The 17,321-nt window shown below is 46.0% G+C and overlaps 1 protein-coding gene across 2 annotated transcripts in view; it reads right to left on the bottom strand.

Annotated features, from left to right (window-relative positions):
* Positions 1–696: 696 nt before the first annotated feature.
* Positions 697–17,321, bottom strand: part of ESS2 (ess-2 splicing factor homolog) — a 63,244-nt gene continuing 46,619 nt past the window's right edge. For both annotated transcript variants that reach the window (XM_069756848.1, XM_069756838.1), the window contains 7 exons: positions 17,151–17,320; positions 10,202–10,319; positions 4,438–4,571; positions 4,246–4,348; positions 4,042–4,151; positions 1,468–1,583; positions 697–1,357 (listed from right to left, as the gene is read on the bottom strand). In XM_069756848.1, coding sequence (XP_069612949.1) covers positions 1,072–1,357; positions 1,468–1,583; positions 4,042–4,151; positions 4,246–4,348; positions 4,438–4,571; positions 10,202–10,319; positions 17,151–17,320 — 1,037 coding nt within the window. In that variant the 3' untranslated portion in view covers positions 697–1,071. The remainder of the gene's footprint in view (positions 1,358–1,467; positions 1,584–4,041; positions 4,152–4,245; positions 4,349–4,437; positions 4,572–10,201; positions 10,320–17,150; position 17,321) is intronic.

The following is a 17,321-nucleotide window of genomic DNA, read 5'->3' as shown; positions in this document are numbered from 1 at the left end:
CAGGCACGTTTGACGAACCTGAAAGGTTCGCTCACCTCTAGCAGAGATATTAATGAGTTCTGGCTATTAAGGTCTATATAGCAGGAGCTCATCACCGGGATAACTATGAAATCCGCAGGAAGTAAAACTATATAAAGAAGACTAGTAAATGACCCAGTGTTCAAATTAGGCTTTCAGCCCCAACTCAGATTACTTTTAAAGGGGAATCCAGCATTACATTTTTCTTAGGAATGAGCCATTATAAAATATAAAACTTAGGTATACTCGCCACCTGTTACCCCAATGTATCTACTGCAGGCTCTTGCGGTCAAGTGCTGATATCGAAGGTCATCAGAGAAACATCTGATCACATGCTGTTCCAGTAACCCAACTGCTACAGCCAAACACATACCGCACTTGGTGGTCTAGTTGCCGCAGTCTTCGGTTACTGAGCAGACGCGTCCATGGGAAACAAGTACATCTCTGTTTGTCAGCACTGCCCAAAGCCATGTTCCCACTATGAGATTTTGGTGAGTTTTGATGTTGCAGAATTTATGCACCAATTCTGCACCTATAATCTAAATCAGCTTTCTTTCGTTTTTTTGAGTCCCTTTCTTCCACGTGCGTTTTTATAGCGTTTTTGATGCTGCATTTTGTGTCTCTTGTTGGTATGTCATGTCTTACATAAAGCTGCTTTGCATTTGATACTTCCTGGTATTTGGCTTTGACAAAATTTTATTGATAGTCATGTACAAATCAAAGGAGTTCCATGCAGAAGCACATCACACCTGTGGCAGCATCAACATAAGTAGCAAGTTAAAAACAAAACACTTGTATACAGAGGGAAAAACATTTATGTTCACAAAATATAAAATTTGCATAATGCAAAAATGTATACTGCACAAACATTAGATCTTTGAGCAATTAAATAATTCAAAAACAGTTTATTTACACATCCAGTTGCTATTAAATTAGCAATTCCATCGTTTCTCTCTATAAAGAGAGTAATATTTATACTCTGGTGCGACAATGGTCCATTATCCAGTGTTTGGACCAGGCCGCCAAGACAGCGCCCAATTTCCCTCACACCACTCAAAAGAAGTCTGATGCTTTTCTTCGTTTGGGTAAGTGTAGTAAGTTATCGGTAATGGAGGTGGGATCAGGTGCAGTCGGAGTTTGTGATGAAGCCCCTGGTGTGGGAGTAACAGTAGGTGTTAAGCGTGAGCCTCCTGGGGTTTTACAGACATGCAAGCTGCTGTGAGCAGGAGATGGAGTATAGCTGGCCCTTAGAGCTTTATCGGTGTACTTGCTTGACGTTCTATTCACCAAACGCTGAAGAGCAGGGGACATGGATGGACTGAGGCCCTTAGGTGTCAAGCTGTGGACAAACAAACATTACAAATTAACGACAGAAAAAGGACAATCAAAATCAGAATTTAGAATTTTTACTGTCACCTAAAACGCATTTGAATACCGGGCTGTACTTACCTGGCCAGATTCTCCGTCACCCTCCTTAAAGCTTCCTGCTTCTTTGCCCTGTTTTTGGCAGCAGCTTCATTTGCCATTTTCAGACCTAGTCGTTCTCTACGACCTGGCTCTAGGATCTGTAACACAGTGTCAACTCTATTAATTGCACATTTATCGGGTTATATAGAAGAGGTGATCACTTGTTGATCAGTGGAGGCCCAACTAATGAGAACTCAGACTAATGCCCCATATGACTGATGCTGGTGGGAAAATGTATTCCAACTGGTCATAAACAAGAAGACATCCTCCATGTCTAAAGGAAAGAAGGTTTACAGAATCACCATGCATGGGGATTCTTTACTGTAAAAGCAAAGACACAATGTAAATCTCTGACACACTATGTTATGGAGGCCAATTCACCGCACAAGCTTGAAGGTGGCCACTATATCTTTCTAAAAAAAAATATGCCATTACAGTGGAATAACACAGTAGGAAAATAAAGTAAACTGGATGGACATCTCCTTTTTCTATCTTATCAACTATGTGACAAAATGATATGTATATTCTATAAGACTTGTGTCCCATCAGAATATTCACTTTCCAGCAAATGTAAGAAAAATGGCTGTAAACTGTCATATTGCAAGTGTATCCACAACAACACATTTTAAAGAGGACCTCTCACCAGGTGAAAAAGGGGTGAAAAGTGCACAGTTTTTGTTTTTTTATTTCCTCTGCTGCTGAGAATTCCATTTTCTATTTATGCCAACCGGTTAGAGACGTGTGGGCCTTTAATTTAGTGCTAATTTTTTATGTTCTTTACAAGGATGTGTGGCTTACAAGATTCTCAGGGGAACTGTGTCTGTAGACTGTTCTGAATTACCCTGTGAGCAACACCCAGTTAGTAAGGAACATAAAAAAATAGCAGCAATGCCTGTATGGGGGATAAAAACAAACAAACAAACAAAAAACAATACTAAAGAGAAAAGTGGAAATAATAAGAGCAAAAACTATCCACATATGACCACAAGTGATGAGCGAATATACTCATTACTCGAGATTTCTCGAGCACGCTCGGGTGTCCTCCGAGTATTTTTATTGCTCGGAGATTTAGTTTTCATCGCCGTATATGAATGATTTACATCTGTTAGCCAGCATAAGTACATGTGGGGGTTGCCTGGTTGCTAGGGAATCCCCACATGTACTTATCCGGGATAATAGCTGTAAATCATTCAGCTGCGGCAAGAAAAACTAAATCTCCGAGCACTAAAAAAAATACTCGTCGGACACCCGAGCATGCTCGAGAAATCTCGAGTAACGAGTATATTCGCTCATCACTAATGACCATGTGACACGTCCTCTAAAAATTTAAAGAGTTCCATGGAGGGACCCCCTCTTTGTGATATCGCAGCAGTAACTGCAGATTATTAGAATTTTCAGCCCCTGAGTGTGAATGAAATGTTCAGCCATTTAAAGGGGACTATCCAGGCTTGTGATGAAAGTCTTCAGTCACTCTTGGGCGCATCACACAGTGCCAGGATTCTCTGGTGTTCACACTAAGAGCTGGCAATGATATGACCCCAAGTATGTGATCTGATACTTCAGACAACATTCCAACTAGATGTGTGCAGCGCATTAAATTCACTTGTATTGAGCAAGGCTGAGTAGAACTTGCTGGCAACATTGGAGAATCCTGACAGTGTCGGGTGCACATGACGTAAGGATTCGGAAGTGTGCAGACTTTCATCAGAAGACCACACAACTCTATTTAAAAGAGATAAATAGTAAATCTGCGTATCTGCTTCCAGTCAGTAGAAGTATATCACTCGCAAAATGGCCAAAGGCAGTTAGTTCTGCTGTCTGCATTTGCTCCCCAGCCTCTAATATATAAGTGACAGGTTCTCCTCCTGCTTTTCTTAGCGCAGCTTTCCTAACAAGCTGCACAGTGCTCCTGTCCATACAATGGCTGCTGGATGAGCATGTGACTAGACTAGTCTATCAGCTTCCTCCAAATTAAAATGATGTACAAAAAAAAACAAAAAAAAAAAAAAACTTTGCACATTAGGCGTTTTCCCAATTAGAGGAGAGGAGTGGTGCACTAAGAAGTACAGAAGGAAGACCTATAATACTTACTCAGTGTTCGGACTAGAAGACGCACCCCAGGTTTTAGATGACGAATATAAGGAAAAAAAATAAAAAATTGAACCTGGCTTGCTGTAGGTGCTCCGCTCCTACCAGCCCAGGACCCGTAGCATTGCCCCGTTTCCTGCAGCGCTGCCCTAGCTCCTGCCTGTGATCCCGCTCCACCACCACAGTCCTCCCACAACGAGCCAGGTTCAAATTTTTTCCTACATTCGGATTATAATGCGCACCCATTTTCCTGCCAAATCTGGGGTAAAAAAAGGGTCTTATAATATGAAAAATACAGTATATATTAGTGATTGCCACAAAGTCACATCCATTTGTTAAAATAAAGATAATGTGGGTAACTTATTTCAAGCACTTCTAGTAATGTTCTTACATATTCTCCATGCACTAATAGACCTATCTGAGAAAAAACAATGGCCTACATTACACTCAGAGTGACAAAGTCAATACCTTAAATGATGGTCCAGGTGTCTTCTCTACATATGGGGTCTCTGATCCATCCAGACGAAAAGGAGTGCTCTCAACTTCACCCCAAGTCATAAGTGGAGAGTCATCAACTCCTGTGAGGATGTGTGAAAAACAATGCGAATATTAAGTTGAAACAGAGAATACTTTCTGAGCAAATAGAGAACTACATAAAATCATAGTTCAAACCTGGGGCAGGGGAAGGGGTGGCTACAAATCCAAAGCCATTGACTTTTGGAGATTCTTGCGGAATGAGTTCCTTTCCATCAGGACCAACTTTCCCTTGTTTATACTGCACACCAACAAATGAAAACACTTGTCAATGGGAGGATTCACAAACATAGCAGCAAGTGTAGAGGAGACAAGACAGGAGACCCTTACCTGTGCATTCAAGGCCGCTGCTTGTTGGAGCTGTGTTTTACTCAGGGCTTGACTGAAGGGGTCTTTCTGGAAGCGAGTGTTTTTATGAACTACTTCCCGGGGTTTCTTGAATATAGCATCATTGTCTGGTACACCTAGAAACCAAAAGCTATTGTAATTATTGTAAAACAACTGCACCTAAAAACTTAAAGGCAATTAACTTCCTTTACGTGAAATGACATGCATTTGACAAATGTAATTAAGGAAAATTCCCTACTTTTCACGTTAGCTTGAGCACGATAGAAAGGACAGTAAAATTACATGTTGTAAAGAATCACATGTAAAATGTAAAAGTGTGTACAATGAATAGTACACCAGCCTGTATAGTGCACTTTTTTTCTAGGCTTGACAAAGGCCCTTGCTTCATGGCCGAAACATTGGTAATTTTCCAGTGTGTATACTTGTGTCAATAAAAATAATTTTTGTGGAAGGAAGATAGCCGGTGCCTTGGATTTTTGGAGTACACACTACTAGAGATCAAGAATGTGAAATTTACTGGAATTTGGCTCATTCCTTTCGACAGAACTGGTTTAAATGTCAGGTTTGTAGGTCTCCTCAGTTGTGCGCAGAAATTTTCTACGGGACTAATGTCAGGGCATTTATGATGGCCACTCCATTACCATCACTTAGTTATCCCTTACAGTGACTTTGGAAGTACAGTACAGACCAAAAGTTTGGACACACCTTCTCATTTAAAGATTTTTCATGACTATGAAAATTGCACATTCACACTGAAGGCATAACACTATGAATTAACACAAGTGGAATTATATACTTAACAAAAAAGTGTGAAACAACTGAAATTATGTCTTATATTCTAGGTTCTTCAAAGTAGCCACCTTTTGCTTTGATGACTGCTTTGCACACTCTTGGCATTCTCTTGATGAGCTTCAAGAGGTAGTCACCGGGAATGGTCTTCCAACAATCTTGAAGGAGTTCCCAGAGATGCTTAGCACTCACCCCAAACCATCTTTTTTTTATCAGATAAATTTTTATTAAGGAAAATCAATGATAACAGATGACATCAAGCTGTTATTCACAGACAATCATATTTTATGAACATAACTCCCCCTCCCTTTTCCCTCCCTATCCCCCCCCCCCTTCGAGACCCCTTTAACGCTTTCCCAAATTCCCATCCGATATTCCTTCCCCAATTCAAATACAATTGTATAGTATGAACATCATCTATACCATTATGCATCCTCCCCACAATTCTAATTCCATTCTATCCATGGCTGCCAAATCTTTTGAAATACATCTAGTTTATTTCTCTTAGTATAGATACTTTTTTCCAATAAAATTATATGGTCCGCCTGCGTAAGAAAGTCTCGTCTAGTCGGAGGACCCCAAACCATCTTGATTGGGTTCAGGTCTGGTGACTGTGGAGGCCAGGTCATCTGGCGTAGCACCCCATCATTCTCCTTCTTGGTCAAATAGCCCTTACACAGCCTGGAGGTGTGTTTGGGGTCATTGTCCTGTTGAAAAATAAATGATGGTCCAACTAAACGCAAAACGGATGGAATAGCCATGCTGGTTCAGTATGCCTTCAATTTTGAATAAATCCCCAACAGTGTCACCAGCAAAACACCCCCACACCTCATCCTTCATGCTTCACAGTGGGAACCAGGCATGTAGAGTCGATCCGTTAACCTTTTCTGCGTCGCGCAAAGACACGGTGGTTGGAACCAAAGATCTCCAATTTGGACTCATCAGACCGAAGCACAGATTTCCACTAGTCTAATGTCCATTCCTTGTGACCTTTAGCCCAAACAAGTCATCTGCTTGTTGCCTGTCCTTAGCAGTGGTTTCCTAGAAGCTATTTTACTATGAAGGCCTGCTGCACAAAGTCTCCTCTTAACAGCTGTTGTAGGGATGTGTCTACTGCTAGAACTCTGTGTGACATTCACCTGGCCTCTAATCTGAGCTGCTGTTAACCTGCGATTTCTGAGACTGGTGACTCGGATAAACTTATCCTCAGAAGCAGAGGCGACTCTTGGTCTTCCTTTCCTGTGGCGGTCCTCACGTGAGCCAGTTTCTTTGCAGCGCTTGGTTTTTGCCACTGCACTTGTGGACACTTTCAAAGTTTTCCAAATTTTTCGGACTGACTGACCGTCATTTCTTAAAGTAATGACGGCCACTCATTTTTCTTTACTCAGAATTTGTATTACGGCAAGAAAAAAGCAGCTAACAGTATATTCAGTAGGACTATCAGCTGTGCATCCACCAGACTTCTGCACAACACAACTGATGGTCCCAACCCCATTTGTAAGGCAAGAAATACCACTTATTAAACCTGACAGGGCACACCTGTGAAGTGAAAACCATTCCCGGTGACTACCTCTTATAGCTCATCAAGAGAATACCAGGAGTGTGCAAAGCAGTCATCAAAGCAAAAGGTGGCTACTTTGAAGAACCTAGAATATAAGACAATTTCAGTTGTTTCACACTTTTTTGTTAAGGATATAATTCCACATGTGTTAGTTCATAGTTTTGAGGCCTTCAGTGTGATTGTACAATTTTCATATTCATGAAAATACAGAAAAATCTTTAAATGAGAAGGTGTGTCCAAACTTTTGGTCTGTACTGTATGCTTTGTCGATTTGGAAGACCCAGTCATAACCATGCCTGATGACTTAAGATGTTGCTTTAGTACAGCCATATAAACTTTCATAACCGTATTTTTCAGGCTATAAGACACTTTCTTCCTGGAAAAATGTGGAGGAAAATGAGGGGTGCATCGTTTAGTCCAGATGTACCGGCTCTGGCTGTGGTGGAGAGGTGGGGTAGCGGCATCGGCAGATCAGAGGGTCACAAGTGGCTGGAGGAGGCGGCTGCGGCTAACCCCTGCGCCCGCTGCTAAAGAGAAATGAATATTCACTGCATTCCACGCTCATAAGCGTGGAGGGAAATGAATATTGATTTCTCTTTAATAGCATCTAGGTACAATTGGCCTCATCCCCCAGGCCATAGGACATTGCTACAATAATTACGATCTTGAAAAATTATGCAAATTGTCTCTTCAGAGAGGATGAGAGCTAGAACTCTAGTGCCACCTATTGGAAGCTAGCAATTCCTACAAGTGAATGTCGACCCTTTAACGAGTCTTGTCACATGACTTAGGATAATAGCCAAATCAGAATCTCAATTTGCAGACACTGTTTCAGGGTACTGCCCCTCATCAGTGCAAAGTGGAGATCTGCTTTGGCTGTGTGAGGGTCGGCATTGACTTGTAGGATTGCTACCTTCCAATAGGTGGCACTAGAGTTCAAGTTCTCTTCCTCTTTTAAGGCTAAGTGCACACGTCGCAGAATTGCCGCGGAACTTTCCGGGGCAATTCTGCAACTCCAGCCGCGGGTATATCGCATGCGGAATTGGCATGCATATTCCTGCTAAAAACTAGCATTTTGTCTATGCAGCATCAATAGTAAAATGTTAAAAATAATTTAAAAAAAATTTAAAAAATGGTTATTCCCACCTTCTGAAGGCAGCCGATCTCCTCAGCGGTGCACGCGGCGGCTTCCGTTCCCATGGATGCTTTGTGTGCAGAACCTACGATGACTTCACGGTCACGTGACCGCGACGTCGTCGCAGGTCCTTCACATAAAGCATCCATTGGAACGGAAGCGGCCGCGTGCACCGCAGAGAGGCAGGAAGACTCAGGGGGCCATCAGAAGGTGAGTATATCACTATTTTTTATTTTAATTCTTGTTTTTTTTTTTTTTAACAATTATATGGTGCCCAGACTGTGGAGGAGAGTCTCCTCTCCTCCACCCTGGATACCAACCGCACATGATCTGCTTACTTCCTGCATGGTGGGCATAGCCCCATGCGGGAAGTAAGCAGATCAATGCATTCCTATGTGTGCGGAATCCCCACGATTCTGCAAATTTAATGAACATGCACACAAAAAATGCGGATTGCATTCTATTAAATAGGATACTTAATGTGAGCATTATTTTCGCGGTTTTATAGTGCTTTTATAGCGAAAAACCGCAAAAAATCTGCTACATGTGCACACAGCCTAAGAGACAATTTGTATAATTAGCATATTTCCCAGGAGGAGCATTGCGGCTTTAAGTCTCCTCATCTCAGCATGCTTAGCACGTCAATCTCCGCAAGGAGACACGATACTTCTTGGATATCGATTTTGAAAAATTTAACTTTTTGTTTTTTTATGGCCATTTTTGGGCAGAAGCATTTTTCTTGCTAAGCATCCTTTCAGGTCATGTCCATATAGGGAACATATTCCTGTTAATATTGATACGTTTCTACACATTTCCTCCAGCATCTTTACATGGTCTTTTATGGTTGTTCTTGAATTGGTATATTTTGTATCAAAGTACACTCATCTCTAGATGACAGAACACATCTCCTTCCTGAATGGTATTGATGGCGGTGTTAAAAACGGCAGTCTATCGTTTCAAATGAACGTGGTACCTTCAAGAATTGGGAAATGTTCTTAAAAATGCACCAGACTTCTGGAGGTCTATGCATGTTTTACTGAGGTTTTGATTTTAATAAGATGTCAAGCAAAGAGGCAAGTAGGCCTTAAAGTAAACCTGTCAGCTGATTCATGCTGCTTAAACCATGGGCAGAATTAAGCCTGGCAGCACGATTGCAGCTAGGTATAACGTTCTCTAAAAAGCTCCAGCATTTCAGGGAAATAATAATTTGAAGATCCCACCAGGAGAGACCAGAGGAATCCACTGTGACTACCACGCCCCACTTCAGGTCTCTTCCTAGTGCACATAGGGAGAGACTTAGTCACAAAAATTATGGTGAATACCATAAATATTATATGACCGTGCATCAAAATCAAACACAACAGCCTACAAAAAGTTACATTGCCAAGACTATAGAAAATATAAAATATTAATATAAGTAATTAATGAAAATATTTTGAGGACTGAAAAGGGGAATACCACATTAAATTAAAAATAATAAATACATCAACAGTGAGAGGTGTGATATTTATCCATGGGTATTCAATAGATCATGTATACAAATCTGTCCCGATACATAAAGTGCATATATCCAGTAAGGAACCTATATGCTGCCATAGAATGATCCAGAAATTTATATAATTTATATAAGTGCATATTGCTTCAAAAGAAACTACAATATTTCTAGATCCTATGTGTCCCCTAATATCTCTTGAATACGGTAAACCGTGAATAGATAAGTACAGGAGCAGCACATAATGGTAACTATTACACTATAAGAATATTGTTAATACAACAGTATACATGAAAAACATTTGTCAAATGGAATACAGACCTCACACCAAGAGCATGTTCCCATGGTCTGTATTCCATTTGTTTTTCATTGGATTCACAGGATTTGATGCGAGGTGCACACAAAAGTGCATGCTACTCATCCGACACAAAGAGGAGTGAATCAGGATCATCTGACTACAAGCACATAGCCGATCTTAATGAATCGGGCCCTATTAGGCTGTGCAGTGGTTCATTTGTAGCCTTGCACCGGTGGAGGTCTAATCTCACCAAGAACTAAATCTGCAAGGAGTTTGTATGTTCTCTCCGTGTTTGTGCGAGTTACCTCTGAGTAATCTGGCTTCCTCCCACACTCCAAAGACATATTAAAAGAGAATGTAGATTGTGAGCCCCACTGATGGACAGTGATGAGGATGGCTGTGAAAATTAATGGCACTATATAAAAGAAATAAAATAAAGCTAAGAAAAAAACAAAAAGTGTAACTGCATACCTTCAGGATAGTACATAAGAGAGTTGTGGGTTTTGTACTCCCAGGTATCAAGGCCGGCTTTTACATCCTGAATAGCTTGCATTTCAACGGAGGGGAGGACAAGATTTTGTTGAAGCCGCTAGGGGAGGGAAAAGGATAACTTGTAAGTTTCTTTTGCTTACACATTTAACAAGTAAAGACTGCCATTTCTTTCCAATAGCATGATACAAATTAAAAAACAAACAAACAAAAAAAAAAAACTCATAGCACTGTTCAAAGTGGTTCAAGCAAGTTATTAATTCCTTGTGAAACAAGTTGGACAAGCAAAAATAAAAATGATGCTGTCACACCAAGCAGCTGTTGCTGAGGAATTTGCGGGTAACCACTCATATCCCTGTGGTGGGCGTAATACATGTTGTGCCAGATTTCCTTCTGTCTCTTCCCCATTATCCCGTAGAATGTAAGTCCGCAAGGACAGGGTCCTCTCCCCACTGTACCAGTCTGACATTGTAAATTTGTTTACTGTAAACGTTATCTATAACCCTGTATGTAACCCTTTTCTCATGTACAGCACCATGGAATTAATGGTGCCCTATAAATAATAATAATTTACCAGAGCCGGAGTCTATCTTTCAGAAGTTCTCAGCTCTGGGATATAGAGGACCATCCTTTCTTCTACATCCAAATTTGTATTAAACATTTTATTGAAGTAAACTACAGGTTGCCATAATTGGTAAATTGCCTTCAGAACCATAGAAGCCAAAATATCCCTTTATGCAACTAATATACACAGCAAACAAGATCTGCCAAATTACACTGAAGGCTCAGGTGCTCCCCAGTCTGCCAACACAAACTGCCTCAACGGGCTAATGCATGGAGCTGGATCTTTAAAAACATGAAAGGATCAAATTAAACTAGAGAAAAAACAGGATTTTTGGTTGCTTACCGTAAAATCTGTTTTTTGGAGCCTCCATTGGGGGACACAGGAACCATGGGTGTATGCTGCTGCCACTAGGAGGCTGACACTATGCACAAAAAAAGCTAGCTCCTCCTCTGCAGTGTACACCCCACCGACTGGCATTATACACTTCAGTTAGTGAGAAAGCAGTAGGAGATAAATAACAAGGTTGAAAAACCATAACCACAAACTTGAGAACTGTGAGAACAGTCATAGAACAGAAACTGTGAAACATTGGGAGGGAGCCGTGTCCCCCAATGGAGGCTTCAAGAAACAGATTTTACGGTAAGCAACCAAAAATCCTGTTTTCTTTATCGCCTCTCATTGGGGGACACAGGAACCATGTGACGTCCCAAAGCAGTCCCTAGGGCGGGAGAAACAGACTTCCATCAGGTCAGAGGACTCACCACTGCCGCCTGCAAGATCATTCTGCCTAGGCTGATGTCCGCCGAAGCGTAGGTATGGACCTTGTAAAATTTGGTGACCGTGTGGATGGAAGACCAAGTTGCCGCTTTGCAAAGCTGTAGGGCGGAAGCCCTGTGGTGCACCGCCCAGGAGGCGCCGACTGCCCGGGTAGAGTGAGCCCTGATCCCAGGAGGGGCACTCTGTTCTTGACCCGGTAAGCCTCCAGAATTGTGTTCTGATCCAGCGAGCAATAGTCGCCTTAGAAGCCAATTGGCCTCTGCGCGGGCCATCAGGAATGACGAAAAGAGAATCAGTCTTCTGGAAAGTGGACGTTCTATCCAGGTAGATCCTCACTGCCCTGACGAGGTCCAGCTTGTTCAACGATCGCTCCAGGTGGGAGGTGGAAACCACCTTAGGAAGGAAGGAAGGAAGGAAGGAAGGAAGGAAGGAAGGAAGGAAGGCGGAGGCCTGAGGACCACCTTGTCCTGGTGGATGACCAAAAACGGAGGACGGCAAGACAGGGCCGTCAACTCGGAAACGCGGCGGATAGAAGTGATGGCAACAAGAAAGGCCACCTTCTAAGATAGGACTGACAGGGGAATCTCCCTGAGGGGCTCAAAGGGGGAAACCCTCAGAACGTCCAGTACCAGGTTTAAAGTCCAAGAATCCACAGGGGCCCTGTACGGAGGGACAGCGTGGGCCACTCCTGAAGGAAGGTCTTAACCTGTGGTCGGGAAGCTAAAGTCTTCTGAAAAAGGATGGAAAGCGCAGAGACCTGGCCCTTCAGGGAACTAAGAGCCAGGCCCGAATCCAGTCCTGCCTGAAGGAAGGCCAAAATGGAAGGCAGGGAAAAGGACATAGATGAAACGCGGTTGGACTCGCACTAACGGAAGTAAGCTTTCCAGGTACGATAGATCCTGGAAGACTAAGGCTTCCGAGCCTGAATCATGGTGTGAATCACCCGGTCCGAAAGGCCGGACGCTCTTAAAACTGCGGTCTCAACAGCCACGCCGTTAAACTGAGCGACCGAGAATTCGGGTGGCAGATCGGACCCCGAGACAGCAGATCGGGCCTGTCTGGAAGGCGCCAGGGAGCGTCCGCGAGAAGATTGACGAGCTCCGCGAACCAAGCTCTCCTGGGCCAATCCGGGGCGATCAGAATGACCGGCACCCCTTCCGCTTTGATCTTCAACAGTTTTGGAAGTAATGGAAGGGGTGGGAACACGTAGGGCAGCACGAACTGTTACTAAGGAATGGCCAGAGCGTCGACGCCCACTGCAAGAGGATCGCGAGACCTGGAGAAGAACTGAGGGACCTTCCTGTTCGTACGAGACGCCGTGAGGTTCACATCCGGAGTCCCCAATCGAAGACAAATCTGATGGAAGACTTCCTGGTGCAAGGACCATTCTCCTGCCACGAGGCTCTCGCGGCTGAGGAAGTCGGCGGCCCAATTGTCCATGCCGGGGATATGCACCGCGGATATCACCGGAACTGTTGCCTCTGCCCAGAGGAGGATCTTGGATACCTCGGCAAGGGCCAAGGAGCTCCGAGTCCCCCCCTGATGATTGACATAAGCCACAGACATCTGGCGTTGTCCGTCTGGATTCGGATTGGTAGGCCCTTGAGAATCCTTTCCCAGTGACGGAGGCACAGAAAAATGGCCCGAATCTCGAGGACATTGATCGGCAGAGATGACTCCTGCGCCGACCAACGGCCCCGAACAGTCAGGTGGCGAAATACCGCACCCCAGCCAAGCAGGCTGGCGTCCGTTGTCACCACTTGCCAGTGAACTGGAAGGAAGGACCTGCCCTGGGAGATGAGAGGTGGCGTCAGTCACCAGTTGAGAGACCGCTTGACCCGGAGAGAGAGTCGGATCGGACAATCCAGGGAGAAGACCGACCTGTCCCACTGAGACAGAATGGCTTGTTTAAGGGGTCGTTAATGAAATTCGGCGAAGGGAATCCCTTCCAATGTTGCTACCATCCTCCCCATAACCTTCATGGCCAAACGAAAGGAGGGAGGCCGAGGACCCTGGAGCAAGCGTATGTCCCGACGAAGGATGGATCTCTTGTCTTCGGGAAGAAAGACTTTGGTCTGACGAGTGTCGAAGAGCATGCCCAGAAAGATGATGCGCTGATAAGGAATAAGGCAGGACCCGAAACGGGCTAGGAGAACAGGACGGAGCCTTGATGAGGATGTCGTCGAAGTATGGAAACAGAACCAGGCCTATGACCCTCACAGAACCAGGCCTCTGACCCTCAAGAAAGCCATCAGCGCCGCCATGATCTTCGTGAAAACTCTTGGAGCGGTTGCAAGACCAAACGGCAGGGCGACGAACTGAAAGTGGTCCTGGAGCACCGCATAGCACAGGAATCGGTGATGTCCCGGGAATATCGGGACATGGAGATAGGTGTCCTGAATATCTATGGAACACAGAAATTCCTGAGCCTCCATTGAAGCAACTACTGAATGAAAGGATTCCATCCTGAAGCGCTTCAGACGAACTCTCCTGTTTAGTAATTTGAGATCCAGAATGGGACGCACCTTGCCGTCTTTTTTCGGTACTACAAAAAGGTTTGAATAGAAACCTGTGAACCGTTCTTTTTCTGGAACGGGAACAATTACCCCGGCTTTGAGGAGAGAAGCGATGGACGCGAAGAAGCCCGGAACTAGAGCGGAGCCTCTTGGAGGTCGGGATTCGAAGAAGCGATCCCGGGAAGTGAAACAAACTCTATCTTGTATCCCGAGGATAAAACTTCCCTGACCCATGCGTCATCTACTGAGGAGATCCAGACGTCCCTGAAGAAGAGGAGACGGCCGCCCAGCCAGTGAGGTGGGTTGGGATCTTGCAGAGAGTCATGCCGAGGTGGACCTTCCAGTCCTGGGTCTGGAGGATCCACCCTGGGAGTAGCGAGGACGCCAGGAAGGAGTGGGCCTAAAGAATACTGTCCTCTTCTCCTGAAGTGCCTGTGACCTCTGTTGCTGCTGGGGAAAAGAGTTTGTCGTCACGAAGCGACGAAAAGGCCGAAAAGACCGAAAATGACGCCTAGGGGGAGGAAGACGAGGTTTGGCCTGGGGAAGAAGAGAACTTGTGCCCCCTGGTGGCGTCCTTGATGATTTGGTCCAGCTTAGAACCAAAGAGACGAGACCCCTGAAAAGGCAGGCTGGTAAGGGACTTTTTAGAAGACAAATCCGCCTGCCAGGCCTTAAGCCAAACGGTCCGGCGGATGGCAACCGCGTTGCTGGGCGCCTGAGCCGCACAAGACGCGGCATCCAAGGAGGCGGAGACCTATTCACCTGCGTGAGAAATCTGATTGGCAAGTTCCCCCAGCTGGCCGGGTGGAGCCCCGTCCAGAATGCCCTGACGGAGTTGTTTGGCCCACTTGGATATGGATTTTAAAACCCAAGTCGAAGCAAAGGCCTGGGCAAAGACTAGCTGAGGACGCTTCAAAGGCTGACTTCGCGAAAGAGTCCTTTAGAGATGCTCCGCCGGACAGTGGAAGGACTGTGCTGGTGGACAGTCTGGAAACCGGAGGATCCACCGAAGGGGAAGCCGTCCAATTAGTCGTGAGCTCCGGAGAAAAGGGGTATAAAACGCCAAGTCGCTTTCCTCTCTGAAAGCGTCTGGTCGGGTTCTCCCTTTCTCTGGTCATAAGCTCCTCGAATTCCAGGTGAGGAGCGAAAAACTTGGAAGGTGGTTTAGCCCGTCTAAAGTAAACCGCCTGATCTGCGGGTTCCGTAGCGGACTCCTTGATGCCACAGGTTTGATTTATTGCTCCAATGAGATTCTGAACCATATCCCTCATGGTAGCGATTTGGTTCGAATCCAGCTCCGAAATATTCTCCGAGGGCGCATCTGAGAACGCCTCGCCTGACTCAGGAGAGGAGGACCGGAGGAAGGTCGACGGCAGAGAAGGACCGTGTGGTGAGATGGAGCGTGAAGAGGACTCAGACCGGCGTTCCTGTCTGGACCTTTTGCGGTTTGCAATGGAGGGCTCGGACGGAGCTTCTTGCGACCCGCTGCTACTGCGGTGGGCTGCAGGGGATATCGGTCCAGCACGGACACCAGAGTTTGAGACACCCGTGTCAGATCCGACACAATTTGTGACAGAGAGGAAACCCAGCCAGGGGTGGGGGCCAGTCTGCAGTGCAGATACTCACAGCAGATGAAAAACGGAATCCGGAGGACGCTGTTCGGCTTGATGGGATGGGCCTCCGGTGAGAAGAAGTCCTTTAGGCAGGAGGGTGGTATGGGCTCCTGCCGCAAATTGGAACGATCTGCGGATGTGACCGCGGTATGGGCTCCTGAGATGCGACAGATGTCTGTGGAGGAGAGGACTTGTGCATGTGAAGGAGTCCCAAGATGGGGCCGGTGGGCGGAGAGAAGGCGGGCCGCAGTGAAAATGTCGGGCGGGAGAAAAGCCCGCCCGATGAGAGAAGAAAGGGGGCGGAGTCCGGCACCGGAATTAGGCCCGGGCAGAAGCCGGGGCTTAAATTAGATAGGTGACCGGAGAGGGAGCCTTACAGGCCGCGGAGGAAGGAAGCGGCACGGCAGCTGAGCGGCCGCACACCGCGGCCGGAGCAGCGCCGCCGCAGGCCCAAAGCGGTGTGGCGGCCTGGCAAGCCGCCGCGCTGAAGACAGGATGAACGGCCGCCGACAGCGGCCGGAGGAGCGCAGCCGCAGGGACCCGAAGCGATGCGGCGGCTTGGCAAACCCGCCGCACTGAAGAAAAGAGTGAATGGCCGCATACAGCGGCCGGAGCCGGGCAGCCGCAGGCGGTGCGGCGGCCAGAGAAGGCCGCGTTGGTGCAAGGTGGCCGCTGTTAGAGCGGCCGGAACAGAGCGGTCACGTAGTCAGAAGCGGCGCGGTAGTCAGAAAAAGCAGCCGCGCCGGAACAGGGGGCAGGGCGGCCGCAGCCACGGAAGCGGTGAGGTGGCTGAAAGAGATGGGACCCAATGCTCGAGGAAAAAAGCTTTACCTCTGCCTTGCAGGTAAGATGACCCGCATCTGAAAACCCCTTAAATAAGGCACCCCCTTTTGTGGATCTAGGAGGGAAATACTTACCTAAAACATCCCACGCCGGTACTAACCTAGAAGGGATGAGACGTCCAGGGAGCTGATGGACATCCTCGTCTCCGCAACCGACAAGCTCTGGTAGGCGAGTGGGTGGGGGACGGATCCAGGACCGGACTTCTAAGCACGCTGGTGTGCTAGGCTCTTGGTCCTGCAGAAGGATCTATGAGGATACGGGGTGGCAGTACACGCCATACTCATAGTCCGAATTGTGGGACTACAGGTGTGACTGTTCACCCTGTATCCCTCCGGAAAAACCTGAAAAGAAACGACGCACATTGAGGTAGATAAGGGTCTAATGAAAGACCCGTGTCCACCTCCTACTGACACTAAGCTAAACTGGAGTGTATAATGACAGTCAGTGGGGTGTACACTGCAGAGGAGGAGCTAGCTTTTTTTGTGCAGTGTCAGCCTCCTAGTGGCAGCAGCATACACCCATGATTCCTGTGTCCCCCAATGAGAGGCGATAAAGAAATCCCTGTATTACATAATTAAAAAAGGAGTTTGACTGCTTACATAATGTATTTCGTATACCTGTTTGTACTCTTCCTCGGCTTCATAAAGCCAGGAATTCTTCGCCCGCTCCTTCTCTTTTGCCACCTCCATTATCTGTTCAAAAGAGGCATTGTCCTCGCTTGTGTGTTTTGCTAAAAAGTTATCCAGGCTTGGAAGCTCCTCACCATCCTCCGTCTTCTCACCATCCCC

This window comes from Ranitomeya imitator, chromosome 1 (assembly GCF_032444005.1).
Source record: "Ranitomeya imitator isolate aRanImi1 chromosome 1, aRanImi1.pri, whole genome shotgun sequence".
In the NCBI taxonomy this organism is placed as follows: Eukaryota; Metazoa; Chordata; class Amphibia; order Anura; family Dendrobatidae; genus Ranitomeya; species Ranitomeya imitator.
This window is presented reverse-complemented; position numbering and strand designations above follow the sequence as displayed.